This window comes from Corvus kubaryi, unplaced genomic scaffold (assembly GCF_017639235.1).
Source record: "Corvus kubaryi isolate FWS band 111438036 unplaced genomic scaffold, C.kubaryi_AGA036_p1.0 37398, whole genome shotgun sequence".
NCBI classification, from domain to species: Eukaryota; Metazoa; Chordata; class Aves; order Passeriformes; family Corvidae; genus Corvus; species Corvus kubaryi.
In genome coordinates this window covers 34734578-34762529 of record NW_024581137.1, presented here as the reverse complement: position 1 = coordinate 34762529, position 27952 = coordinate 34734578, and the positions used below count along the sequence as shown (strand labels likewise).

At 37.4% G+C, this 27952-nt stretch overlaps 2 protein-coding genes across 14 annotated transcripts in view; one reads left to right on the top strand and one right to left on the bottom strand.

Moving 5' to 3' along the window:
• The window catches only part of CASD1 (CAS1 domain containing 1), a 29239-nt gene extending 17004 nt beyond the window's left edge, over positions 1-12235 (top strand). For both annotated transcript variants that reach the window (XM_042044089.1, XM_042044090.1), the window contains exons 9-18: positions 490-915; positions 1321-1410; positions 1972-2091; positions 3018-3174; positions 4706-4785; positions 5639-5740; positions 7003-7143; positions 7689-7766; positions 8759-8851; positions 9873-12235. In XM_042044089.1, the coding sequence (XP_041900023.1) occupies positions 490-915; positions 1321-1410; positions 1972-2091; positions 3018-3174; positions 4706-4785; positions 5639-5740; positions 7003-7143; positions 7689-7766; positions 8759-8851; positions 9873-10139 (1554 nt within the window). In that variant the 3' untranslated portion in view covers positions 10140-12235. The remainder of the gene's footprint in view (positions 1-489; positions 916-1320; positions 1411-1971; positions 2092-3017; positions 3175-4705; positions 4786-5638; positions 5741-7002; positions 7144-7688; positions 7767-8758; positions 8852-9872) is intronic.
• Positions 12236-13107: 872 nt separating this feature from the next.
• The window catches only part of SGCE (sarcoglycan epsilon), a 34678-nt gene continuing 19833 nt past the window's right edge, over positions 13108-27952 (bottom strand). For 6 of the 12 annotated variants that reach the window (XM_042044092.1, XM_042044091.1, XM_042044100.1 and 3 more), the window contains 7 exons: positions 26497-26659; positions 21784-21995; positions 21010-21036; positions 20117-20305; positions 18456-18499; positions 17599-17633; positions 13108-15911 (listed from right to left, as the gene is read on the bottom strand). In XM_042044092.1, the coding sequence (XP_041900026.1) occupies positions 15861-15911; positions 17599-17633; positions 18456-18499; positions 20117-20305; positions 21010-21036; positions 21784-21995; positions 26497-26659 (721 nt within the window). In that variant the 3' untranslated portion in view covers positions 13108-15860. The remainder of the gene's footprint in view (positions 15912-17598; positions 17634-18455; positions 18500-20116; positions 20306-21009; positions 21037-21783; positions 21996-26496; positions 26660-27952) is intronic. The other 6 variants (XM_042044095.1, XM_042044096.1, XM_042044094.1 and 3 more) reach the window with 5 other exon arrangements.

Genomic DNA, 27952 nt, shown 5'->3' with positions numbered 1-27952 from the left:
GTGAGCCCCTCTGAGCTTTTCAGTCTGCCCTTTATTTGAAAGAGCTCTCCCATCATGTCACTTTTGGTTCCATTCCTTTGCAGGTTTCAATTGCTTGAAAGTACTGGATGAACTAAATGTCACCTTACCACATGTTTCAGTCTCACTGTCATGTTTTAGAGACTTGCCTTACTGTACCCTTTTAGGACCATAGCTAGCGAGCTATTTTTCATTTATAGACCTTCTGCATCCAGTAGAGAGAATCCTCCTGTTCTAAGATTAGGCATTTTTGCATACCTCTAGAAGCTCAAGTATTTTTTGTTTGGAAGAGGTGTTTTGACTGGACTACTGAATGCAACTGGGTATATAGTGGGAGATTTTATCTTTGTAATGATAAGGGAGAATTGCATGTTTTATGTCAGTGCATGGTGCAGAAGAAAATTTCCTTTGATGGAAATGTTAACTTTTTTATTAGAAATTTAATACCAAAACTGCTTATTTTTTTTACAGAATGCAATGATACTTATGAATGTCTACTGCAATAAAATAATGAAGCCCATTGATGGCTCCTGCTGCCAGCCTCAGCCTCCTCTCACTCTGATACAGAAGATAGCTTTCTGTTTCTTTACTTTGTCCATTATTGGATATTTAATTATCAGCTTAATTCATCGGAATAATTATCGGAAGAACAAATCATGTACTGATTTGGAAAGTGGAGAGGAGAAGAAACCTGCCATCAGCACACCTAACATTTCTACTTTAGAGATGCTCTTACAATGCTTTTGCAAACTTGGTCTAATCATGACCTATTTTTATCTGTGTGACAGAGCAAATCTTTTCATGAAGGAAAATAAATTTTACACGCATTCATCTTTCTTCATACCAATCGTCTATATCTTGGTTTTGGGGGTATTTTATACTGAAAATACCAAAGAGGTAATGATCACCTTGACATCCTGCTTAAAATGTTGTTTCCCAATTTGTATGTGAAATAACCAATTGCTAAGTATTTAAAATTAATTTTTCAAAGTCAGTATAACTCATCTGCAAAAAATGCCTTCTCAAGCAGTATAATGTTTGCATAGAATTAGATGCAAAGGCCTTTTGAAGCCATATGGATGTGACCACTTTAGTCATTCACACTCTTTCAAACTGGAATTGATCAGAGCTCAGCTGTAAGAGAGTGTAAATCATGCTAAATCTGTGTCCACTAGACAAGACTTTTACAGTTGAGATCATTTACCCATAAAGTGGTTTATTGTTTTGAACCTTTTCTCCTCATTTTGTGGATGTTCGTTGTTCTTTTTGGAATAGCAACACTCTTGTTTTGTTTTGCATTAGACTAAAGTGTTAAATAGAGAACAGACTGATGAATGGAAGGGCTGGATGCAACTTGTTATTTTGATTTATCATATCTCTGGAGCAAGCACTGTAAGTGATTTGAATTTTTTTTTTTTTTAATGGGAATGCAATTTGGGTATGTTGTTTCAAAAGAAAAATAGTGTAAATGGGCATTAGAACTGAATAGAATGAATAAGTAATGCTGTTGTTCCAGAAGTTTTAAACATGGCATTAGCAGAGTTAGTTTTTCTCTCTGAGTGTAGATTTGATTGATAAAAACATTATATATGTTACTTGACCAGTGAAAAAATGCATTTGTTTCCTCTGTGTGGAATATTACATTAACTTATTTTTAATTGCTAGCAACTTGAAACTGCTGAAGGTGAGCTTTCAAGGCACCCATCTTCAGTCTCTCATAACTAGTAATAGAATATGGCAAGTGTAGAGGAATAAAGAGGAGAAATTGATTTTAACATCAGAGGTTGGGACACCAAAATAGCTTAGTAAGAAATAGGGCAGTGTACCACAGTGTTTCTTTTCTAAGTTCAATGTGATTTACTGTGATGCAGAAATAGCTTAAAATAGAGGGGGAAAGGAAAGCCCGAACATTTACATGGCCATTTATGAAAGGTACTTTATTTTTCTCAACAGTTTTTGCCTGTGTACATGCACATTCGAGTTCTGGTTGCTGCATATCTGTTTCAAACAGGTTATGGGCACTTCTCATATTTTTGGATAAAAGGGGACTTTGGTGTATACAGAGTGTGTCAGGTAAGAATATCTGCCTACTATTTTTATAAATAAATTTGTTCAGATAGCAAAATATCCATAATATATCCATACTTTCTAAATAATGTGATATCAGATCACTTAACCAAGGTTTAAACAATAAAAATGGCTGTTAGTTGGTAGTGTTTATCTAATACAAACTTAAACCATATAAATTATATTTACAATGTAAAAAATGCAAGTATGTACACTCTGAAACAAGACAAGTATTTTCTAATAGCAATGGAGTTTCCATTGCATTAGCAATTTACAATATATAGCAATACATGAGTAATGAGCCAGGTGGGCTTTCAAAGACAGTGTATTGAAGCCTACATTTATTAATAAAGAAAAATAATTTTCACACCGTAACAATACTGGAGAACATACCTGGTTTAGTGGCTTCCCTTCCAGGTTTTGCAGCATATACTGTAGCAGTTTACTTTTTTTTTCCTAGTGTGTATTTTCTATTGCTGTGAAGTCTTGCATTGTCCTGTAACTCAGGTCATTGTCCCGATTAAACATATGTTTACAGCCTGGTACTGGCATTACCCTGGCTTTAACTGAGCTAGCCCTGGTAGCTACGGGAGTGAAAAAACAGGGACATTAACAGCATCCAGCAACTGGAATACTTGGTCCCTAGCCTGAGAAATAGTCAGATCTGGTTAACCTTGTTTTCATTGCAATCTCTACCCAAGCAGGCCAGGGTAGGACAGGTCCAGAACCACATAATCAACCTGCAGTCTTCCATTGCCCTGCTGATGTTCCCTGTACTACTTTATCCGTGTTTCAATCGAAATACAGTCAGCATATGAGATATGAAATACACAGATGTTTTTGTATAGCGTTAAAGGAACATGCCCTCATCTTTCTCAGCTTTGCCTCCCAGTTTATATATCCTCTGTCTTTTGTTCTCTGACACCCCCCAGGTTTTATTTCGTCTCAATTTCTTGGTTGTGGTACTGTGCATAGTGATGGACCGACCCTACCAGTTCTACTACTTTGTGCCATTAGTCACTGTCTGGTTTATGATCATTTATGCCACCTTAGCTGTATGGCCTCAGATTGTCCAGAAAAAAGCAAATGGTAAGATTTTTTTTTTTTCCTTTTTGCTATAATGGCAAATTATAACAAATTATAAAAATTATAGAAATGGCATTGTTAGTAGATCTCAGTCTTTTTGTTAGTCAAAATATGTTAAGTAGCTGCTCACAGAAATACTCTTTGTCATAGATGAATTAGGTCAGTTGAAAAATGTTAACAGCTGATAACAGAACTCTGCCTCTGGTTACAGTCAGATTAGAATACTTTTTAATAGGTTTTGATCATCAGAAATGTGTTTTACCAATAATTGTAATATTAGTATTGAATGGAAATGAAAATCATAGGTTGCAGTGTCTGTGCTTGCTGAGGCGGTGTCTGTCATATGCTCGTGGGTGCAGTGTGAACAGGGCGTGTTTAGATTTCTTGTTTTGTGTTGCCAATGTGTCTGTCCATCTTGAGCACCAATTCTGCCTTAGCTGGCCAAATAAGAACATGGGGCTGGCTATCCTACTATCTGAGATTAAGTGAGCTATCAGAAGTATGTCTTGTGATACAAATATTTAAAATAAAAACTGAAGTGAAATCTCAGTTTATGTGTTGCAGTTCATTGAAAAGCTGTAAAGCATGTGATAAATGCTTATTATTTAATTCACCTAGATTAGAACTAAAACCTTAAAAGCCTTAAGTCCTCATTCCCTATTGATGGAGGAATATCCCCATTTTATAGCCTGAAGATATGACAATGAAATATACTAAAATATACTAGGAATAGATGCTGCAAAAATGCACTTAAAGAGTAGTTTTACAAGATACCTCAAGGGCAGGTATCTTCAATTTAATTTATTTTTCTGTGAAGGCACTTTTCTTCCAGAAACAGAGAAATTACCCTTGTGTACTTTGGAGCGATAGTGTACTGTGAAACTAGAAAATCTTTCAATGACAACTTTCAGTTGTTTATGACCCTGTTCACAGCTGCCAATTTATATGGCAGGAGGGGGAGATGATCTCTGTTGCAGCGTTGAGGCTTGGGTAGAGCTTAATACCAGCCGACAGCTTTGAGGAGTAGTTTCTCAGGCTTGTTTTAACAAGATGCTTGCCCCTAATGACCTGCAGTTGAACTTTGGAGTAAAACTGGTATCCCAAAGTTTACAATATTTGCACTACTTGCTTCACATGACAAACAACGGGTGTTTTTATGTATATATTTATTTACATTCACCTAGAGTAAGGACTGCCTGTGCAGAGTGTTTGGGAAAGCAGAGGTTTTAAAATAGTGTTTCTGTTCGAGCACCTAAATTCTCTTCTTTATGTATGTTGTCCCTGTCTTAGACATGAGGCTTAGTTTAGGCTTAATAGGTTGTTAATTGCTGTGAATGTTTATTTTAATGGCTTAAAGTAAAATTTAAATGTAGACAGTGATAAGATATTGCTGGTAATATTTTAATATTTATTTATTTATGAATGGATCTATTACAAAGCATAGCTACACTAAATAATTGGCACTTATTATTTAATGTGTCCTGGGGTTTGCTATTGAAAAATTAATGACAGTATAATGATATTTCTTCCTCAGGGAACTGCCTATGGCACTTTGGTTTACTGCTGAAACTGATTTGCTTACTGACATGTATATATTTTCTGTCATATTCTCAGGTTAGTAAATCCTGGCTATATTTATCCTTAATGACCTAAGAGTTTGTTATTACTGTCTCTATATTTTAACGTGCTCTCAATGTGTACATTTGCTCCAGTATCATAAATACAGAAGAACAAAAAAAGAACCTTTTGATTTCTTTTCATATTTGAATTGGTGTGGGTGCTGGAAAAAAACCACAATTGTGTGTCTTACTCATTGGTTTGTTATGTTTGACATATTTTAAATGTACTGCAGTGAATGTAGTAAATACAAGGGGCTATGCTTTGGGTTTGAGGTGGGGTTTTTTGATGTGCTTAGAGCTACTGGGTTTTGCCAGCATATGGTGATGCATATGGTGGTATGGTGATAATGAAGTTCTGTGTCTTTGGCTTTGATACATCATCACAAGATTGGTTCTCAGGCTAAATTAGCAACTCCCTGAATGCTGTAAGTACTGCTGACAGAAGTCAGGGCAGAGTTTGTCACTCCAGGATCCTACAGGGGGGTTGTGTGGTTTTAATCCCTCACTGGTTTTCAGCCTGTTGAAGTGTGGTCTTCTTTGAACTGTGGAGTGCATATTCCTTGTCACAACATCTCAGTGGATCTCTCCCTTTGAGAGCAGTACAAAATGGAAGGCATGCTAATACCTTAAGGAGAGGCAAAACTGAAATTCTCTTTCATGTGAAGAAGTTTTTTTCTTTTTTTTTTCTTTTTTTGTGAGGGAAAGGCTTCTAAGGAATCCTGTTATTTTTCTAATGCCCCGTAGCTAGCGAAATAAGGATAGAGTAATATTAAACATGTTATTGATGTAAATTTAGTAAATACAGTTGACATCAGTGTTAATGCTTTTGCCATGTTTATCTTTCACAGGGTGCATTTGAGAAGATATTTTCATTTTGGCCATTGTCCAAGTGTTTTGAACTGAATGGGAATGTCTATGAATGGTGGTTTAGGTGGAAGCTGGATCGCTATGTATGTAACATTTGCATAAATTTATACTGGTCTTTAAGTGCATGTTTTGATTTGTGGGAGGAGGGAGGGTTGTTTTCCTTTCCTCCAGAGAAAATAGGAGTTTGCCTCAGTGTTTAATAAAAGACTAGGCTGCGCCCACTTTAGTTTTGCAAATGTCTATCAAAGCCTAGCTTACAAGATGGAGGTTGATTTATTTGCTTCTGGATTTAAAAAGTGAAGTGTGAAGTATCCTAGATCTGTCTTTTCTCAAAAATTTTACTGTGAAAATGTGAAACCTGTAGCACTTCAAGTTGTTGAAATACAAGGAAAATTACTGTGGTAGCATTTTTAATAATACTTTTTGGAAGTTTTATCAGTTAAGAATATATTTCTTTTAAGGTTACATTTAAAACATTAAAATCAGGGTCTTGGTTCCCAAACCAGACTATTGTACATATTTTTAAATGGTTTTCCACTGGGAAAGTGCTTTCCTTCCAGTTATTGACCCTACAATGTGGAGGAATAGAACAGGGAGACATTGGTCTTTTTTTCTTTCCTTCTTGGCAGAGGTAAGTGGAGTTTCTAAGATGGAAGCCTTCATGTGCTAAACTTACCCTTAGTGGGATCAGTGGCACACATCTCCCCCTGGGGTCTCTGGGAGGTGAAATCTGGGTTGCAGAGCATTGTCACACCCGGGGCTCCCCAGCAGCAGCTTGGCTGCTGTGAGCAGTGTGGGTTGGGTGGTGCTGCTAAGAGCAAAGCTCAGAATAAACACAGAGGACAAGCGCTGCATGGGCCTGAAACAGCCCTGTGTTGCCAGCTAATGAGAACTTAGCATAAGATTGTAAAACACTCTGTTGAAGAATTGTATCTGTGAGAGAGGGAAGCACTTGTCCTGCTTCTTGAATATTTTCACCTGCCAGCTTGGGAGAAAGCCAGAGACTCGTGGTTTTTCTCCAGAGAAAGCCTTTTTCAGTGGTGGCGTAGATTGCAAAGGGAATAGTAGGTACTTGAAAACTTGAAATTTCATCATCTTGTCTTTAATGCTCTCTGAAGCTTAGTAAAGGTTCTTTATTTGTAGGTTTTGAGTTGAGTTAAAAATGCAGTTTATGGCTATCTCGCATAGAAAGTCTGGTTTTGTTTGCTTCAGCAAATCTGGGAAAGGACCTTTTGAAACATAGCTTTAAAAATACTTTTTCTGGTAGTATTTCTATTAAGAGTTTATACCTGAAGTACTTGTAAAAGTCATGTAATATTCATTGCATTCCATTTGTCTTTTACAGGTGGTTTTTCATGGGATGCTGTTTGCATTTATTTATCTGGCATTGCAGAAACGTCAGATGATATCAGAAGGAAAAGGAGATCCTCTTTTCTCCAACAGAGTTTCAAATGTTTTATTATTTATTTCAATTGTGTCCTTTTTGGTAAGTGTCTATTATAACCTAGTATAATCAGGTTTGTAAATATCTGAAAAATAAGTTTTCCAATGTTCTTGTTTAGTCAATATTATCTAATACAAACCTTGAAAAATCAAACCTTTATCTGGAGCTATTTCAGCTGGTTTTTTTTCTGTACAACCCTACCTATCTAGTCACTAAAATATTTTTCTGTTCAGTCAGATGTAGATGAAAACATCATTACTCTTTCAGTTCATTGCAAAGCTTAAAAGAAAATTGGATCATAAAAATAACGTGGTAGATAACACAGCTCTTATCTCCACACTTGATTGCTTGTCTATTTTTGATGAAAAAAAGTTGTACTAATAATTATTCATCAGATAAGTATTCATCAGTTGCAAAGGAGAATTTGAGAGAAGCACAAAACTTTACATCACATAGGTTTTTTTTCTTAGTGTCCCACATCTCAGTGAACCAACTAATACTAAAGCAATTCAAAACAGCATGCTCTTGTTTCATTTTTAAATGTTACATATAATTGCTACACAGACTAATTTTTTAATATCTTTTAGACCTACTCTATTTGGGCTAGTAGCTGTAAAAACAAGACAGAGTGCAATGAGCTACATCCTTCTGTTTCTGTGGTGCAGGTAATTATTAATGCTTTTGAGTACAGTGATAGAATCTAGTCTGTTCTTACTTGGGCTTTTTTAAAAATTGCTTTAAAATATATTTGTGCTTTAGCATGGAATGTCAGATATTAAGCTTCATTCCCGTGTCTGAAAGTGAAAAAGAGTTTAACAACATTGGCCAGTTTTTCATTGCCTTTAAGCACTGAAATTGCACACTGTGATTGTGCTTTTGATTTATCTGGATGTCCTTAGTGTAGGTTTCATATGCACCATTTAATTCCAAACCCAACTTTTGACTATTTGCATAGCAGTGGAAAAGAAGAAAGCTGTGGAGGGGAAGAAAGCTGTAGAAAAGCATGAGTGTTTGGGAGGTATTAGTGTAGGAAGCAGCCTATGGGACCCTCTAGTCACTTTCAGGCAGGGAAGAGGTGGGCCACAGGGCCATCCATGTGGTTTTCTTAAATTTAGATTTTCCTCCTGCTGTGTCCCCTGCCCCACTCTACCCCAGCTGTCTCATTCTGTGCCCTGTTTCTTTTCTCATTAATTTTTCCTGCTCTCTTGAGGGGCAGCATGTGGGACATGATTTTTTAATATTAATTTGTCCATCTTGACACCCTTTCTTTAAAAATCGAGGGTTAACTCAGATTTGTGGCCACCTTCATTTTATGCTGGCATGGTGAAACATGTTTGTGACTGTGCCTAGTAAGCGTATAGTAACATCTGTCAGCATCAAGGCCATGATTTTACTGGAGATATAAATGTGACTTGCTATTCTGTAAGAATATGTGTAAAATATTTTTATTTTCAATACCTACTTTATTAAGTATAAACTGCATTGATTTCTGTTCGGTTTATATTTTTTTTAGCTTTTAAAGAAATTTTAATGCATGATGTACTTCACTTAGTGCAGTGAAAATGGATACACCTTTTATGTGTTTGTAATCAATCAGCTTGTCATCCACAGTCACTTTTTTTGTTTTACCTTTTTTTTTTTTTTTTTAAAAACAAAGATTTTGGCATTCATCCTCATCAGGAACATTCCCGGATATGTCCGATCTGTGTATAGCTCATTCTTCGCATGGTTTGGCAAAATTTCTTTAGAGGTAAGTAGAATGGCCAGAAGTACAGTGAATTAAAACTTGGAAATGTAAGGTGATGTAATTGTCTAGATTGGAATATAACACATAAATAGAGAAAACACTTATTGGCTTAATAGGTACCATGCTGTCGTGTTTGACCTCTTTTGGCATTACAGTTTTTGTTGCACTTAAAAATCGTCGCTGTAATAGCAATATCACAGTACCAAGCTTAATTCTTGTGCTGTTTTAGGGGATGGGGTGATTTAAGGTTGTGAGAGTGGGGATTAAATGCTGGAGAATGCTGCGAGGTGTATGCAGTTGGAAGATAAAAATTTAGGCCAGTTGAAGAATTTGCATGAATTATACTTACTAGTGTAAGTACACTTATAAATGTGCTTGCCCTAGCTAGCTTCTTGTGACTAATAAAGAAATGTACCATAACAAATAAACCCCTTCTTAATGCAAATGTTACCTTGTTCCATTGAGTGTGTATTTTTAAACAGTAGGAATTATCTTGCTTCCCATTTTATTTGCTGTTTAGTGATATTAAATGTGACATTTTATTGTATTACTAAAATACATTTATAGGAGAAACTTATTGCAATACAGTGTATCTGGAGTACAGGATTTTGTGGGGTTTTTTTAAGGGTCACATTTCACTCCTCCAGTTCCTGGTGAACTTCAGGTGCTCCAGGGAGCTGGAGTGCATTCATCAGTAGGTGAAGCATTCTCTCTTATTTGCAGGCCCATCAGTTCAGATCCTCACCAGAGACAGTAACTGAGGGAGGCAGATTCTCCCCTGCTCTGATGGAATGTATCCAGTGTTCCCCTGAGCCGTATTTGGTTAAGGGCCAAGCAAACCCATTTCACTTTGTGATTTAACAAGCTCATAGTTTTGTTTTGTATCAAAGACATGTGGAAAACAGCTTCTTACTGAAGCAGAAGTGTGACAGTTGATGCAATAGGAATTACATGGGTTTGGATTAGTAAAAATATTTACATGTATAAGTACTGTTAAGCTTTTTTTTTTTTTTTTTTTTTGCAGCTTTTCATTTGCCAATACCATATTTGGCTGGCAGCAGACACAAAAGGGATCTTGGTGCTCATTCCTGGATATCCAATGTTTAATGTTCTTGTCAGCACTTTCATATTTGTGTGCGTGGCACATGAGATTTCTCAGATCACTAATGATCTAGCACAGATTGTGGTTCCTAAAGATAACTCAACTCTGCTGAAAAGGTTGCTATGCATAGCTGGATTTTTTTCTGGACTACACTTCTTCTCAGCAATGCAAGATCAGTCAAGGCATTAACTTGGAAACTTTCTTCAGGTTTACTTTGTGTCTGCCTGAACAAAAATTCTCAACTGGAGGTACAAGAAGACATTTAAATTAAGCGTGTGGAAAATGTATATAGTGGAAATGTACATATTTTGTGTGGAAATAGCCTTCTCAAATAATCTGAGAAACAAGAGTGCACTGTACAGAATTGCATGTGAAAATGAGTCTTTTCTACTGGATGTTTGTTTCTGTTTACATATCTGTTGAAACGGGACACGAGGCTGAGCAGCATCCCGGGCGTATCACGGAATGCAGCTGGCACTGGGTGAGCCGACGGCGAGGGGCTGTTCCAGCGCACGGCGACGCGGGGCACGCGCTGCCATCCTCGGCAAGGAGCAAAGCCAGCACACGCGGAGCCTTCGGCACCGCCGCCCGGAGCTGATCCACTGAAACCAGGGCACCGCTCTGAACAAAGCGGTGATTGCTGGGTAGAAATCAGTGCTTTGGGTGGAAACAGTAGTACATGTTCTACGAAACCCTTTATATGTGGAAGTGAAAAGTAATCATCAGTTCAGTGATTGAAGATTATATACAAGTTTACATAATATTTTGAGGGTTTTTCAGAAATTCAAGATGTGTTCAGCAAATATGGTGAATTCTGAGATTAAATTTTTTTATTAAGAAAATTTGGGGTTTTATCCTAAATTACTTGCTTTCTCATAAACTTTCCACTAATTCATTTAACTGTATGTAGTTCTGTGTACAACCCCAGTGAACAAACAAATGAATAATTTTCAGACTCAGTTCAAGATGGACAATTTTTGGAAGTCCCTCCAACCTTTTTCAGTCAGATGGAATCCCCTCATATCCACTCCATCAGATCTTAGGGGAATGGTGATCTTTGACCGTCTCCCTGTGTTTGTAGGTGACCTTGAATTAGGTCTTATTATGGAACTGGTGCCATACTCCATGCTGTAATAATATTTACATTTAAAAGGATGCAAGTCAATCTGTTGGTATCATGAGGAGGAGGGATTGATGGTCAGCTTTGTTGTATGCAAGTGGTTGAGTCTCAGAATTACAAGTGAAATGAGATTGGAGCTGTTTGGAGAAAACTTTTTTCCCATCCTTTTTAGCAGTGCCCAGTCTTTCTTACTAATTCTTTCCTTTAGCAAAAAACCCTGTAATTGAAAGAAATAGTCATTCAGTGTGACAGTGACAAGCTGTTATTTATGTTCTACTTATCAGTGAAGTTATGGACATTTCTTGGTTGGTTGTGGGTTTGGTCCAAGTGATAGTTCGACCTCTAGTTGCTTTTTCATTTTATTCTTCTGCTATTATTTGTTAGCAGTCAAAAACATAAACGCAATATTATTTTCCAAGCATATGTGCAATTACGTATGGTTATGAACAACTTGAATCCTAATTTGTACCATATATACTGCCACATGCATGTTTTTGTTCTTATCCCAGGTAAAACATTGAATTCAATCTCACAGCCATGAATGAATGCAAAACAAATTTGTGAAAAGAATGACTTCAATTTCTATTTTTTTGTGTGGTGGAGAACAGTTTCTGTTAAAGAATGACCAGTCATTCATCATGAAAAACAAAAAAGAAATCATTCACTTCCCCCAAATTTAGCAGTTTTACTAAGCCTGCCAGCTGTTTTCAAGATACTGGAAAGATAATCAGTGTTTGTTCTGTGTGCATATTACTTCCAGTGCTTGGGAATTTAACCTCCTCGATCAATAAATTTGATTGACTGAAGGAAAGTGTGTAGGTGGACACCGTAGTGGGGGATAGCAAGCATAACCTTCATCTATGCCAGTATTATGAGCAACAGGGAACTGTGAGCTTGAGGGATAATTTTTGTTTTGTTCTTCACAACTTAAGTATTGTAGATACAATTCTATTTATCTGTTGTACAGACTTGGTTAAAAGATTTATTTTTAATGTTTGAAATAATGCACTTGTTTACTATTACTGTATGTGGGATAAATATATTTTCTTTTCAGGTTATGTAAAAATATGAAGTAATTTAAACATTAAATAAATGTGCTGTGGATGCTTATTTTTGTAATGGGAGCAGCATCATTTAAGTAAAAACTTTCTATTGCTTGACTCCAGCTGCGCTGCAGTTCACTGAATCACAAACTAAGGCAGATGAAATGCAGGAAGATTGCTCTGCAGTAAATTGCACTGTCCCTGAAATTACAGCTCCAACAGCCAAAGCGAGCTCGGGGGCCCTCAGCAGAACTCCGCAGCGGAGGCGTCGGATACTTTTCCCTGCCAGGAACTGTGCAACAGAGCTCTGCAGGAAAGCAGAGGAACTGACTTGGCTTTTCTTTGGTCTGGCAACATCAAAAAACCAAACCCAACTTTAAGACTTACCTGAGTTAAGGAATTTAGATTCTACTTTAGCTACTTAAATACCACTCTCAATAGAAGGGGCTCGTTAAGCAAAGGAAGTACCAATCTCTTTAATCCTGTGACCAGTGACAAAACACAAGGAAATGGCTTAAAGTTGTGTCAGGAGGTTCACATTGGATATCAGGAAAAGGTTCTTTACCCAGATTATGGTTGAACAGGCTCCCCTGGGGAAGTGGTCTCAGCACCAAGGCTGCCAGAGTTCAAGAAGCATTTGGACAATGCTCTCAGGCACATGGTGTGACTCTTGGAAATGGTCCTCTGCAGGCTGGGAGCTGGACTGGATCTTGATGAGTCCCTTCCAAATCAGCATATTCTGTGATTGTGATCCTGATTTTATAACCAGGGAGATACATAGTTCAGGTGCCCACACTAGACATTAAGGACTGCAAATCCTCTCTATCCTTTCCAGTTAGGACATCTGTTTAGGCATCGTCCCCAGTTAAACCCTTCACCATTAGCTCCACCCCAGTTCTCAGACCTGACCATGCAGTATTGTGTCTGTAACATTAAAAGCTGTAACAATGTTGTTCAGGCACCCTTTTGTAAAATAACCAGTCAACAATGTCACTACTTTGTGTTTTCCATTTTATTAGATTATACATTTCGTGTATGTACAAAGACAGCTGTAGGGCTTTCTATTTAATTTGGTTGCAACTTAACACAGTATCAATTCATATTGCCATCATATAATGTTAAAAAGAGGCTGTGACTTTACTGTCTTAATTATTACTAATTCTTTAGCCATTAAGTCTCTTCAACCAGCTTTATAAATCTATGCTTTCAGAGTAACTGTTTTAATAAGTAAAAATAAATAATTTGTTATTAAACTTACCTCAGCTAAATGAAGCTTTCAATCATAAAATAGTCCAGGTATTCTTAATACCTGAGTGCCCCACATCATTAGATTCTTTCCAAAACAGGTGGAGCCTCCACTGCTACAAACTGATTATGCATGTATGTAACAGTTTATTTCTTTAAATATATTGGCACTGTTACGTTAATACAAATAAGGTGGGAGCAGCTCAACTGGTAGATCCATTGATTGTCATATCATCCTGGAGTTATCAGAAATTGCTATGATCCACACCCAGTACTATTTACAAAGTTTAATCTTAAGTTGCATTAAAAATCATTATTTAAAATCCATTCCATTCATTTTGGTTTCAAAACACTGACAGCTGATACATTTGAAAACAGTAGTATAAACTACTAGAAGACAAATGCTGATTGTACTTGATTTTTTTTACAGCTTGGGTAAAAGATGAAAATGTTTAATTTACTATAAACCTCACTGTGCAGTTTTGTAATTCACTTTTCACTGATAACCACCCAAGCTGCTGGAAAGAAGGGGGGATGTCTGAGGAGGCTGACTGACTGGTGAAGTCTCATCCCTGGTATCTTTTGGATGAGGTAGGAAGGTGTGATGGATGCCACTTGGAAAGTGAGTAGGAATGGCTCTTTATTCCACCTGTTTCAGGAACTGCCTTTAATTTCTCCACTTGAATGCCTGTGCCTTGAACTACCTCTCCTGGTCTAACAACCACCAGCAGGATTTGCTGCCACATTCTGTGGGCTGTGCTGAGCATGCTGGGCAGCTTTGTAAACTGATACTGAAGGTTTGACAATATACAAGTAGGTACCACGTACTGAGCACTGCTTATCTACTTTGCTGCCATAGTTATCATACTTGTTGCACAACATTAGTCTAAAAAGCAGCTCAGGACTCGTTCTATCTGCAGAGATCCTGCATTCAGGTCCGAGCCTACAAACACGCCATTGATGCTTAAAAATTAACGTAAATTAAAGTGTTGTGACAGAACGGGGTCATAACTGTAAAAAGAGAAAAACAAAAGCAAACCAAAACCCACAAAACCGAGAGCAACTACTTCGATCTTTTTACAAAATGACCTCATTTTACAGATTCCTTTTATCCTCAGTCTTAAATTCCAAAATTACTCAAATTTCTCTTAGCAGAGACTTCAGGAACCTCAGCTAAGGAAATGTAGCCAGCATTTAGCAATTTTAAAGCAGACGCAGCTTTCTGCTTACAATGCAATGTCCTGATGAACATACAGCTTCTGAAAGAGAAAATATTACAGAAAAAAAGACAAAGCGTAAGTGTCAGCTTAAAACAATGTGATGCTTTGAGGTAAAACCCCAACTGTTGGTGGCAGCTGTCACAGCTGCAGACCCTGATGTCCTGTGTTATGCTGCATTTGAAGATTTAAAGAAGCATCAGAAATTCATTTAAAATCTGGTGAAAAGTGTCAGTAGACAAATTATAGTTGTCTCTTGAAAAATATGGAAACCCCAGTTCAGATCCTTTTAGCAAACTCCATATATTATTAAGCTTTCAGCTGCATGGACAAATGCTTCTCAAAGAAACTACCTCCCAGCAAAATATGCCTTTAACTAAGTTCTTTTTAAGATGTGAAAATATAATCCCTGGTTTACGGGGTACCTAGTTCTCCTGCAACACTGTGTTCCAAAAAGAAAAAGTATGTAGAAGATACAAAAAATAAACAGCATTAGGGCTGTTCATTGAGCATATCACCAAAAAAACATTAAAGAGTGTTTTTAAATTAATCCAGGTATACTGTACCAAATTAAACCCTTGTTTATTTGCAGACATTAATTTTTGCCTACAATAGTTTGTAACAGTTTCTTCTAACATAACCAGATGAATGAATGGACAGATTTTAAATCCTTTATTGCTTACAGGCTTTCAAATAGCATAAATATCTGGTAAAAGAATTTTATGAGTAGTTTTAGTTATTTTCTTTGGGGGGTTATTTCTTTATTTATTTTTCAAAAATAATTTTGCTCATTATATTTGGTAATCTCTAAAAAATTAATATCTAATAGATGTGCAGTACTATTTCTCAGCCTTATCATGTTGCAAGTTTTCATGCTTGTATACTACTGCTTTTTCTGTGCAAATATTAGGCAATTATATCATCCCATTAACAGTCTGAAATCTCTGAAGTTTTGATTTCCCTGTTAAAACTTTCAGGAGAGATCACAAGACAGAATAAAGCTTGATATTTATTAATACATATATATACACATACATATATATATGTATATATATACATTAAAGATTACTTTCTGAATGTAACAAATATAAAAAGTTATCAGTGTTTACAAATTGTCAAAAATGTCCAAAGTACAAAAGGATACAGTACATCAGTTATATGGAAGTGATTGTACTCCTGGCACTGAAAGCATCATAATACTGTGGGCATGCACAATATACACCAGAGGGACTCATGCATCGACCAGAACAAATAAGGAAGTGAGACAATTTGCTGCCTTCTTTGATTACAAATTCATTGCTTCTGTTAGTTTTCTTTCCTCAGGAATACCATTTACCTGCAAATAGATGAGAATTTATATAATCCATCAGTGGCACATGATGCTTCAACAATACTGGACTGTCAAGTGTGAGCACAGCACATAAATAGTATTTATTATTCCTTTATCAACAACCACATTCAAGAAACAGTACAAGTACAACCTGGATCAAAAGCTGCCATATACATGACAAAGCATTCTTCTGGGAAGGGAGAAGGCTGGTAAAAGATTGTTTAACAGGGAATTTATCTTTCTATTTGGGATCTAACAGACTTCATAGGGAGGCTGAGGCACAAAACAGAAAAGATGGCACATGGTGTACATGCAATATTTGGTCTTTCACATTATAGGAATACCCGATAAGCTTTTCCATCTAAGCACCTTAAACAGTCCTTGTGAATTCTGCCTATTGACAGACAATTATAAAACCTAATGTGACAATTATAAAACCTAATGTATCTTTTCATATTGGAGAGCAGTAGCAATTTTCATCAGTGTAATAAACATTAGATGCCAGTGGTCACCCTTCACACAATTCTTTCCCAATTAACTTTTAACTTTGTGAAATAGTCAAGCATTATGTCAGCTATTAAGTCTGCCTTTTTATATAAGGTTAAAATAAAACCATTCCTTACTGGGGATTCAGATAATTCCTGAAGTGGACAACAGTTATTCTCCATGGTCTGCTCTTCAAATTACTAAATATGGTCTACTGAAGATTTAAAATAGAAATTTCTTATTCATAGCTATGATTGATAAGATATTAAATTCCCTGAGTATATTACTGGGTATTTTCTAGAGGAAAGGAAGAAAATTTAACTATGAATGTCTCATTCTACAGGTTTTTTGGCCTTAGGTGTTCTATTTCTGTAAATTTCTTACCAGAACAGATCAATAAAATCGATTGCTAAGCTTGTACTCATGCTACTAAAAAACTCTTAGTAGTGCCTGAATTTTGTTTTAAATTGTATCTAAAAATCTGGGAACAAGAGTTATGGATATCCTTTTAGAAAAGCTGCACGAGGCATATGCCATCATGTCATGGAAGTGCTTGCAGGATCACCTGCACATCTGAGCTACAAAACAAGGTGTCATTATAAACTAAGGGAAGAGGAGGAAACACTGTGTCCCAAATACATTCCACCTCCCACCTCCCTGCATTTCTGAGAGCTTGTCACAGGCAGGGTCTGTGATGAATAAGAAAGAACAGTTGTATTCTACAAAAATAATGTACTACAGAAAATACAGACATGGGAGAATTCTTAAGATCTAATTTTAGGGCAGTTTTTCAGTGCAACTCCCAAGTGACAGACCCGTGCTAGCTTGTATTTCATACCTTTGCAAAAATGCCTCACTGCTGTCACAGTATCACCAGGTGATTTTGCATCTTACTTGCTGCAAGACAGACTCGAATTCTTGTAATGAAACAGTCACAGCAGAAGAGCAGCAGTGTGACACTTTTATTCTGCCTTCTAAATTCCTGCAGTATTGAGTGTGAAGAGCTGTGCTAAATGTCAACCCAAACCAGTGCTAGAGGCTCTGGACCAAGGCTTTGACTGCCAGGGTCATCTACCATTTCCAGCATACAATGAAGCACACAAATAGCAAGGCTATCAGAACTGCTGTCAGACTTTTTATACCTATGTTTTTAATTTCCACATAACAAAACAACCCACATGGGCAGAAACATCTATTATATACTTGCCTCAAATCTTTGAAATGTTGTCATACGAAATTCTCCTTTAATCCCCGAAAGCAGTAATGAAGAAGAAGGATTTTCAATGAAAAGAAAGAGTTGCTTATGTGACTCCTAAGTTAAAACAAATCTTCCACTTGGAGCTGTAGTTCCCATATTGTGTTCCAAAGATATGTGTCTCTCTAGAGTTTTGATTAAATACCTCTTTGAATATTTAAAAATTACACTTGGCCTCTACTTTTTCCCTGTGTGGTCCTTATCCCCTCTCACATGTCTTTGGCTGTAGGTTTTTCTCAAACCTGAGATGCTAAGTAGAGTCAGCCTTGGTCCACAGTCTGATGGGTCATTCCTGACCTCAGCCAGTACATGAGCAGTTGTGAGAATAATATAAAAGTGATGACTTAGGACATAGGAAACCTCAAACATGGATGTGCCTCACCACAGATTCACCAGTATCCACTCTATGTCTAGTAACTGCAATAAAGAGCTCATTCTTCAAAGCTTAACTAATATTGGTGGGAATTAGAAATCTGGATTTCCTATCAAGTGTCAGAATATGAAACATGTAGCTGCATTTATGAATCCAGCTGTAGCTTCACATAACAGAAAATTACTTACATGAGGTTTCTAAGTTAGCTGAACCAAATTCCAGCCTCTCACGCAGAGTCCTAACATAGCATTTCTTCCTTGTCTAATCAATCCCATGCCAAAATTTTCACTGATGTATCAAAAAAAAAAATCTACAATGACAATTCTGTAATACTTTATTTGAAAATAATTTCCACTGTCTACAGACTGTATTCAATTTGACTAGTATTTCTTCCACACTGGTCACTTAATAATTACAGTATTTTCTGAGTACTGACCTGCACTCTGCTGCTGTGGAATCTGAGTCTGATGTGGCAGGTTCCTATAAAAAACCATTTAATATCTTTAATGCTTCCATACAAAGTCTGAAGTGTATTATGATGAAAGCTCAGTATTTACACTTCATTTTTTTGCTTATGAAGCAATAATCTTTTTTCACTATGCAAATATAGATATCCAAAGGTTGGCAAAGACCATGAAATAAAGACAATTAGTGTTAAAGTGGTTCTTATTTCACTTGTCAGCTACATTCAGAAGGCTCAGACTTGGTGAAATGCCAGAGGTAACAAGAGTCACCACAGGTTTCTGATGTTTAGCGAAGTTTGGTTTTTGTAAATGAATATTCCATATTCCATGAATACAGCAAAGGTGACAGCATTTGCAACTTCATTTTTGGCTGTGAAATGAATGAATGGTCAGCCACTTAAGTGAACTGGTCTGACATGTTCATCAAGGCAAAGTTGCATTTTGTGCCCTGCTTAAGTGTCTATTTTAACAGCTACCAGATATTTAGGTGTTTTTACAGAAAGGAATTAAGGGTTACAATGTAGGTGAAGCAGATACCCTATGTACAATTCAAGAAAGCCTTTGGTACAGGATTTGGCACCCCAGTCATAAAATCTGCTATTCTGTATAGAGAAGCTGTAAAAGATGGGGCAGGGCACCTTGCAGCACTTGTACAAGGAATAATTTATACAGCTGTCCTTTCTGGAGAATTTAGCTTTGGGACAGGGAGAAGAAAACATGCCTGCAGCATGGATCTACATAGTGAAAGGAATTTAGGACAAGTATGTGTAAATTAGGGCTGAGTTAGAGCTGGCACAGGACCAATACCACTGGAGCTATGCAGGCCTGCCATCAGAGGAGATACCAGCTGGAGCTGGTGTTACAGCACAGCACTGAAAAATGCCAGCCACTTCTGAGACCACTGCCTCAGATCTGCTTGGCCCCAGGCACTTCAACCAAACCTCTCCAGAAATGCTTCTTTGCTATAGCTCTATGGACTTGTCTGAATTAGAACATGTGCAAAGAACTGGGTCTGTCTAACTAGTTTCACTAAGTTACTGATAAATGAACTCTAAAAAACAGAATTCATTCTTTTTCTGGTTTCTGTCTTGGAAAGAGAGTGGCAACAATGGAAACGGGAAAGACCTATGAGCGTTTTTCTTGGCAAGTCTGAATTTATTATCTGTGTCATGGAATATGTTCTTCTGTTCAATGTCAACATTTCAAACACAAACCGTGTGTGACAGGTACATGATTAACCACTTACAAAGTCTGGATTTTCTGGTACGAAACTACCACCGACTTGGTGGTAGTTTTATACCAGAACCCCAAAGACAGGGCTCAAGAGACAGGATATCTAAAATAGAACAGTTTTAATTGATTCCTCTGTCAAATGTAGTTTTTCTCCAAAACATGCAGAAATCTAACTGTTCCATGCCAAGCTTCTTGCAAGCCTGCAGACTGAAAGCCAGCCATTTAATCTTATAACAGAAGGCCTTTCTTTCTGCTGCAAATGCAAACATCAGAGCAATCTTGAGCTGGAGAGCTACTGAATCCTCCATAAGAAACGCATTTCGGAGGACAAACTGGAATCTATAGTTAGATCGTGCAACCCAGTGAGCATTAAGAACCAAGACCAAGTGTGAGCACTTACTGCTGTGTCTGCATCAGAGGCATGCTGGTGTTGTCGTAGCTGTCCGTGTGAAGGGGCGGGACGATCTCGCCCGTCACAGGGTGGAACACGGGCAGCGTGGAAAGCGGCCACGCGATCTCTCTGTTCTTAGACATGTCACGAAGCTCTTTGGTTGATTTCTGGATAGCACTGTGGTGGACCAACTGGATGCTGTGTCAGAAGGAAATAAAACAGTGAATATCTATTTTAAGTGCTCTATCAAAACGGAGAGACTTTTGCAATTATTATTATTATTCTTAAAGTACAAGGACTGATGCATGCTACAGACTACAGTGCAACAATTACAACCTTTGCACAGTTAAATTAATAAATATTGGATTTATTCCATTTTTAAGGCAGTAATTATTCCATTAGCTTTTTCTGTCTGAATAGATATTTTTCATAGGATTCAAGACTGTGCATTCTTATGGCTGATGTTCCATTTATTTGCTGCAGTTAAAGTTTTGGTTAACTCCTGATTCTTGTGTAGATTCATAAAAGCTTGTAAATTAATTTTAAAACGTGCCATAGTATAGGCACTGGACACTTTCCAGGATATTTTTTCTCATCATTTCAATCACTTTAAAAGACAGGCTGAAAAGTCCAATAACCAGGAGTATTGACTGCATATTAACATACTTACTCTAACAGCACTATTTTATTTTGAATTGACAATCTTTAATTTCAAACCCTTTTTATTCTGCTTTTCTATCCTTGCCAAGACTCTGATTTAAAAGCAGCTTTCACATTTATGAATTAAACCATGAATTAGAGAGAATGAAAGAAGATTATGACACACATGTATGAAGCATGACGAGCTACTGAGAATGAAAATTAAATGGTAAAAGAAAAATAACAGGAAAGAAGACACTTACTCTGGTGTTTGCATGTTTCTCTTTTCCCTAAAAACAAAACAAAATTTATGAATTAAATAATAGCATTGATAGTTGGAACATTAATCTATCTGATGATGAAAACAGTATATGATGTAGAAATGCTGACAAGGTTATTGCTAAACGCAACTTGGCAGCATTTGCAATGGGGTTTATGATGAGGCCTTGATGAACGCACGTAGAGAGATGTGATAGTGGTGACAGACATACACACAGACACACACACAGGGAAATGAAAAATGCAGGTTAAAGAACAAGCTTCTGGCTAAAATAAATTCTGTGACAAAATGAAATTGTAGTTTGTGTAAGAAATGGCAGAAATCACGTTACTTGCTGCTTTCCTTTTATGTGTTTTATAGTATGTCTAAATTCAGTTAATCTCCTCAACCCAGTTTATGTTATGAAAGTTAGCATTTTAGAAATTACTTAATATTCTCCTGAACCAATGATCCTTTTATTAGTATTTTATTTGCTGGGGTAATTTTGGAGAGCTGTGCACATGTGGATATTTTGGGGAGTTTTGTGCATATGTTGAGTATTTTAACCCTTTCTAGAACAACTAAAGGCCCTATATCCACTTGCTTGGAAATTAGTGCATGTGCTTAAGTGCGAAACAGTTCAGTATTACAAGCAGATATCTTTTGGCCTGTTTTAAATGTTTATAATGAACTGAATGGAGATATTCTAACAAATAACCTTCTATGCATTATAATCTTAGAAAAGTCTAGTTACTTATTAGCATGTTAAAGTACTCACACTCCTTCCCGTCGGCAGCACATGATATAGGCAAGTATTAGAAAAAGCACCAGTGCTATTGCCGAGGGCACTGCCAGTGTAATTAGGAAATCCGAGTAATAGTCTCTGCTTTTCAGTGTATCAGAAGGTGGCTTGTATTCTCCACCATCAGGTAATATTCCCTCTCCACGAATCACTTCCTGAAAGGTGGAAACTTGTTTTGTATTGTCAACCTGATACCCAGAGAAAAAAAAGAAGAAGAAGAAAAAAGACAATTAAATAACAAAGCAACAGAATGTAAAAACAGTTGGGTATTTAACTAACCATAACATATAAAAAGATCCATATTACACATTTGATAAATTCTATACAATTTCATCTAACCACTTTTTTTTAAATAATAGAAGCTTACATTTTATGAAGCTTCTGATCAGTGTGGTAAGTGATGTTGTAATATTACTACTCTCTTTTGTGCCTGCATGTCTTTTACGGATTAATTTTAGGTATATCTCTGTCATAGGTTAGCAAGCATAGTCCCGGAAGGGACGTCCTTGCTAAGGGGTGCTTACAGTTTCCTCTGGGAACTGATAGAACCTATCAGCTGGCCAGTTTGAATATGGACACTTCTCTAAGCCACTTAAAGTTGTGATCACCTCTGTGATCCACATTTAAGAATAGGCAAACTCCCCCTCCAAGCGCTCTCTCGTTTCCGGCGCTGGGACAAGTGGCTGCAGGCCCCGTGTGGGGGCCAGCGGGCCCGGCCAGGCCCTGCCTGGGCCAGGCCGGGCCGGGCCACGGCCATCCTGGAGCCATGGACCTGTTCCAGCCGTGGAACCCCCCCGCACTGCCTTGCCGTGGGCAGCCGGAGCGGCTCGGCTCTCCCCCCTCTCCACTGCGATAAGAAAAATTCAACATTCCAGCTGCAAAGCTGCAAGGCCGAGGTGAGATTAACCCTTTTATTGCTGTGAAGAGCTGAAAACCTGAGGGAAGAGAGAGAGGAGATGCTTAAAGCTGAAATTCTGTTGTGAAGCTATGATATATCAGAGTATCCTGTTGTAATTTCATGAAGATATGGGGGGTGGAGTGTTCAACTCGTGAGCAAAAGCACCTGCGCTGAGATAGGCAGATGCTGACGCAGCTGTAATTTCATGAGAAGTTTGGACAGGGAGAGATGAACCAGATGAGGACTTTTGCTCCAAAGGGGAAAGGAGAAAACCTCAGTCCGTAGAGATGAACCAGATGAGGACTTTTGCTCCAAATGGGAAAGGAGAAAACCTCAGTTCCTAGAGATGCTCCCAGAGATAGTCCTAAAGATGAAGATGATGAAGACCCTTTGCTCCCAGAGAAGGAGAAGGGCCTCTGTTTTTGTTTCTGAACGGCTCAACCTTAAAATTGTACCCCAAAAAACTTCAAGAGTGGACCCTCGAAAGCAGTTGCGGGAAAAGCTGCAAGTCGGGGGAAAGGACTCACACGCAGGCAGAGAGACTCCTCTTCCTAAATGGACTGAACAATATTTGGAAGTGGGCGGCTGTCTCGTTGTGATAATGTTTTCATAGCATGAGCAAGAAGAGACTTCTCTCTCTAAATGGACTGAACAAGGTTATTATGGAAGTGGTAAACAGACTGAACATCTTAAGGGTTGTCTTTTCACATTGTCAGTGGGAGAAGGGAGGAAGGTGGGGGGAGGAGGAGAGTTCTGAAGGTGGTATAATTTTTTTTCTTCTTTTAGGTCTGTTAATAAACTTCTTTATATTATTTCAAGTTTAGTGCCTGTTTTGCATTTCTCCTAATTCTTATCTCACAGCAGATAAACAGTAATGAGTATTTTGGACCAAACCACTACAATCTCACACAAACAGTATTTGAGTAGAAGTTCAGTAAACATCTTTAGTGCAAACTAATTAACTGATTCTGATTTCTTTTTGATTAATTAATCCATTTCTTTAGTCTTCCTAAATAACAATGCTGTCCTCTCTTGTATAAGGTGGCAAAAATGAAGAGTCATGTACCTACAATTTTCTTCCTTCTCCTTCTTCATATTGAGCTTTACATCCAGTGCTTAAAAGGTCAAGAGGCATCAACTGAGATGCCGAGGACAGCTCGTTGTCCCCCTCACACAAATTCAACTAGCTTCCAAAGGCTGCGTTCCTGGTCACAATTTTTTGTGTGTGTGTGTCTGTACCCAATGATCCTAGAAATACAAACCTGTTTTGCTGCTAAATTTCCTATTGCTTTTGACTGCCATTACCAGATGACCTAATTTTCTGCATCCATTTTTTTGTTATCTTCAGTTAGATGCTACTGTCAGTTGCTATCAGTGCTAGCTTTATGATCATTGATCTCCAGATCATTAATACAAATAAAATATTTCCTTACATGCTTGACCTTTTGTCTGACTGTTTATCAAGAAATCTTGCAACTGATGGTCATTTCTTTATAATTTACACTTCAAGTCATAAAACGCTGTATTACAACTTAGGCAATAGGTGAAGAGATTTTTATGAACTTCCAGAGATCCTTCTGAGCTTCAAATGTGCGCGCACACACACATTATATATATATATGTACGTGTTTGTTAAACGAAAATTAATTTATGTATTCTCTGCTCATTAATTCCACAGTATCTTTTATGTTAGGTACACTGAGTTCCACCTGGCTGCTTAGCTGAATCTCAAACCCTAACAATGGACAAAAAATATGTACTTATTGATGTGACTGACAGAGGTCAGTGTGAGAACAAGCTGTCAGAATGCAGCTTCAAGTGGAGTATTTATTACATTGCCCATCCTTGCAGAGTGTGGGACCCCCAAACTTAAATCCACTCTTTGATATGGTGCTAACTGCCAATGCTACCTCATAAATAGTCTGAGGATAAGGATATGATGGCTCTATTTTCTATCACTTGTTTACATTGTGGATATGGGAAATAGAGCTCAACTCCCTCCCAGCCCATAGATCTGGGGAGAATTTCTGTCTCTCAGCTTGCCTTGTGAAAAGCAGACTGTGATTAGATAGAGGGAAGCTTGGCTCCCTTTTCCCTTTGATGCAGCAGGTTACAGAAGAAATGCTGCTGGCAACACTAAACACCCCTAAGACAGTTTAAATTCAGTTACTGTGGCACACCGCCAAAACAAGTGCTGAATTGGAGATGGTTGTGTTACAGATGCTGCAGAAAATAACACTTCTCTAAAAGCCTGTTCCTGTTACACATCCCAGGGTGATCTCTGCTTTTCTCAAACCAGCATGACAATGCTGCTTCATGGTTAGTTTATGAGCCACTGCCACTATCAGGCATTTTTTTCTAAATAAGTACTCCTAACCAGCTGCTTTTCTTTCTGCATGGGCACTGCTGACTGTTCTTGCATTAGTGCACTATCCCTCTGCTGCTCCTTTTAAAATTCATCCTGTTTTCCAAGACTGTTTCTCCAATTTCTGAAGACCTTTCTGAATTCTGTTGTGTCCTTCAATGCACCTACAGATCCTTTCACTTTCATGGGGAACTACAAATTTAATTTAATAAGCACATCCCATCATCCAGCTATTAATGAGGAATAGCCACGAATTACTATTAAATCTGCTATGATTATGGCTACCAACCAGCTCTCCACTAGGTCCTAGCTTCATCAAGGCCATGTTCCTGGGCTTGTGAGACAGTATCAAAAACCTTACCAAAAAGGAATGACATTTGCTGCTCCACCTTGATTCTACTTGTTCCTTGTAGAAGGAAATGGAAGATTTGACATAGTATGTTCTTGCCAAAGACCAGCTGCCTTCTGCTATTTTTCAGGTGCTGGTAAGTATTGCTGTGTACACTTGTGCCTTTCACAATTTCTCAACAGAAAGCAAATAAAAAGCAAATAATCTGGGTATTCTTTTGAAACAAGTATTTTCCAACCTTCTAGAAGCTTTCCTAATTTACAGTGTATAGGCAGAAAAGACTGGAAGTTATCCAATCAATTTTGTGTATGAATACCTTTCCTTATACTCCACATGTTTTTTCCATTATAAAAAGCATTAATTATCTCCCTTTCAGCTTCCTCCTGGGTAGTGTCTGAAGCAGCTCAACAACCATCTAAATTTATTTTTTATACCTTCAGCATCATTGTTCAAATTTATCTGCAACATTCTCTTCCAATACTGTACTATTTCTTGATTTTCCTTGCAGGAACTAAAAAAAAAAAACAACCTTAAAAAGCCTCTTTGGGAATTAGTCTCATTTCATGGCAAATACTCTAGTGTTCAGTTATCATTTTTCTTGCATTTGACTGAGAAGAATGTTCCTATTTATTATTTCATTAATCAACATTACTTTCATTCCTTTTTCTATTTAATTTTTAATATAGAATATGTTTTAGAGAATTTTCAGAAACATTTTTTTAACAGCATAGTATTAACTGGTCAGTGTAGAATCAGTATCTGAGAAAATATGTTATGTATGCACACACTTTATAGGGAAGCAAGCGCAACAGCAGTATCAGCATTAAGCCCTGGAGTTCTCTAGCCATTTATAGAACACACTGCTAGTGAAAACAAATACAGTGGTTTCACTGGGGCTCAACTCTAATAGAATTTAGCCTACATAGCAAAATCCTTTCACAATCTTGAGAGTGTCTGCTAGGTGAAAAAAAATCAGTCACAATAAAGTGGAATTGGCAACGTTGTCTGCCCAAACTGCCAAAACTCTCAGCTGTACTTCTACAAACATCGCTTTTATGCAACAATAAAATAACTCACCAGAGAGATTTTACACCAGTCAATATGGAATTGAGTGCGAAATTTTTTATCACAGGTTATTACAGGCTCCATTTCTTGACTGCACCTCAGCTGATTTTGTGGGTTTTCCACTTCTCGTAAACACGAAGAGAAAGGAACATCTGCCCCAACCATCACATACACACTGCAGAAAGAGATGAGTGACAGACCAGCAGGATGTCTCAAAAATCCCCAAAGGACAATTATGTACTCTTCCAAACATTACTGCTGTACACAGTAGCATTCAGCTGTTATTTAAAGATCGAAATTACTTTTTAAAAGTATTTTCCTTCATAGTATACTTTTCTCTTTTTAAGCATATAAGTAACAGACTGAAATCAAAAGGATTTTTTTATTACAACATATTCTGGTTTGCTTGTTAGTGTAAATGTTTAATTACCGTCAGTGGTGTCAATTTCTATGAAGTCAGAGAGCTCCAAGTCTGGCTTCCTCATGTAAGTAAATCAGTACTACTTTTGAAAATTGTACTAAAATAGCATCATTTTGTCTTAAGGAAATCTTTGGTCTTACTCATCATAGTATTTTAAAAGAGTTTCTTCCCATGTTTTCAAATTAAATTCACAATGACTATTGCTAAACCTAATACAGATGTGCACATGCTAAACCCCCAGCTTCTCCTGAAAGATTCCAAACTGTAGCTATGCACTGTCAACAAAATTTGCTTCAGAATACTGAAAGCTGAAGGTAAACCTAATACTTGATTTAGCATTACCATACATAAAATAAGAGCTACTACACTAATTGTATTATTCATTGGCATATTTAGATATATGGAACACTGCTGTAAAATACAGTCTGCTGCACCAGGTAATAATGTACCAATGGATTCTGAAACAGAAATTAGGTCCTGGTTGCCACTTGTCATAGTAGGCATTATCTAACTAAATATTTGAAGTGTAGCCACCTACTACAAGTGACTCTGCTATTACTCTGGCTAGTACAGAAGTCACTTTCCTTCTTTAAATGCGCTCAAAAACTCTAGAGACACAAAAGGACTCTAAAAACCAGTATTTTCGAACACACAACTCGTATTTTGAACCTTCACCCCTCTCTTAGATACTATGTGACTCCAAAGTATCTAAAATTATCTAAATATAACTAGGCATCTTTACTTTCACCAGGGAAAAGCACTATCAGAGCCACATTGAAAAAACCAAATCCTTACTAGTTTCCAAGTACAGTATTTCAGAACAGTATTTATGGTTACAAATCACCACTGGAAACAGTCCATTCCTACAGTTTACACTCAGTAACCTGAGCTCCCCAGACACCTTACGACTTTCAGAAGAAAGTCAACAGTGCTCTTGAATCACATAACTTAGTAAGAGTACAGCTAAAAATTACAATGTTACATGCTAACTGCTCTCAGAAATTGAATGGAATTTCTCCTCTATCATATTTTGCTTCAAAATCTTGA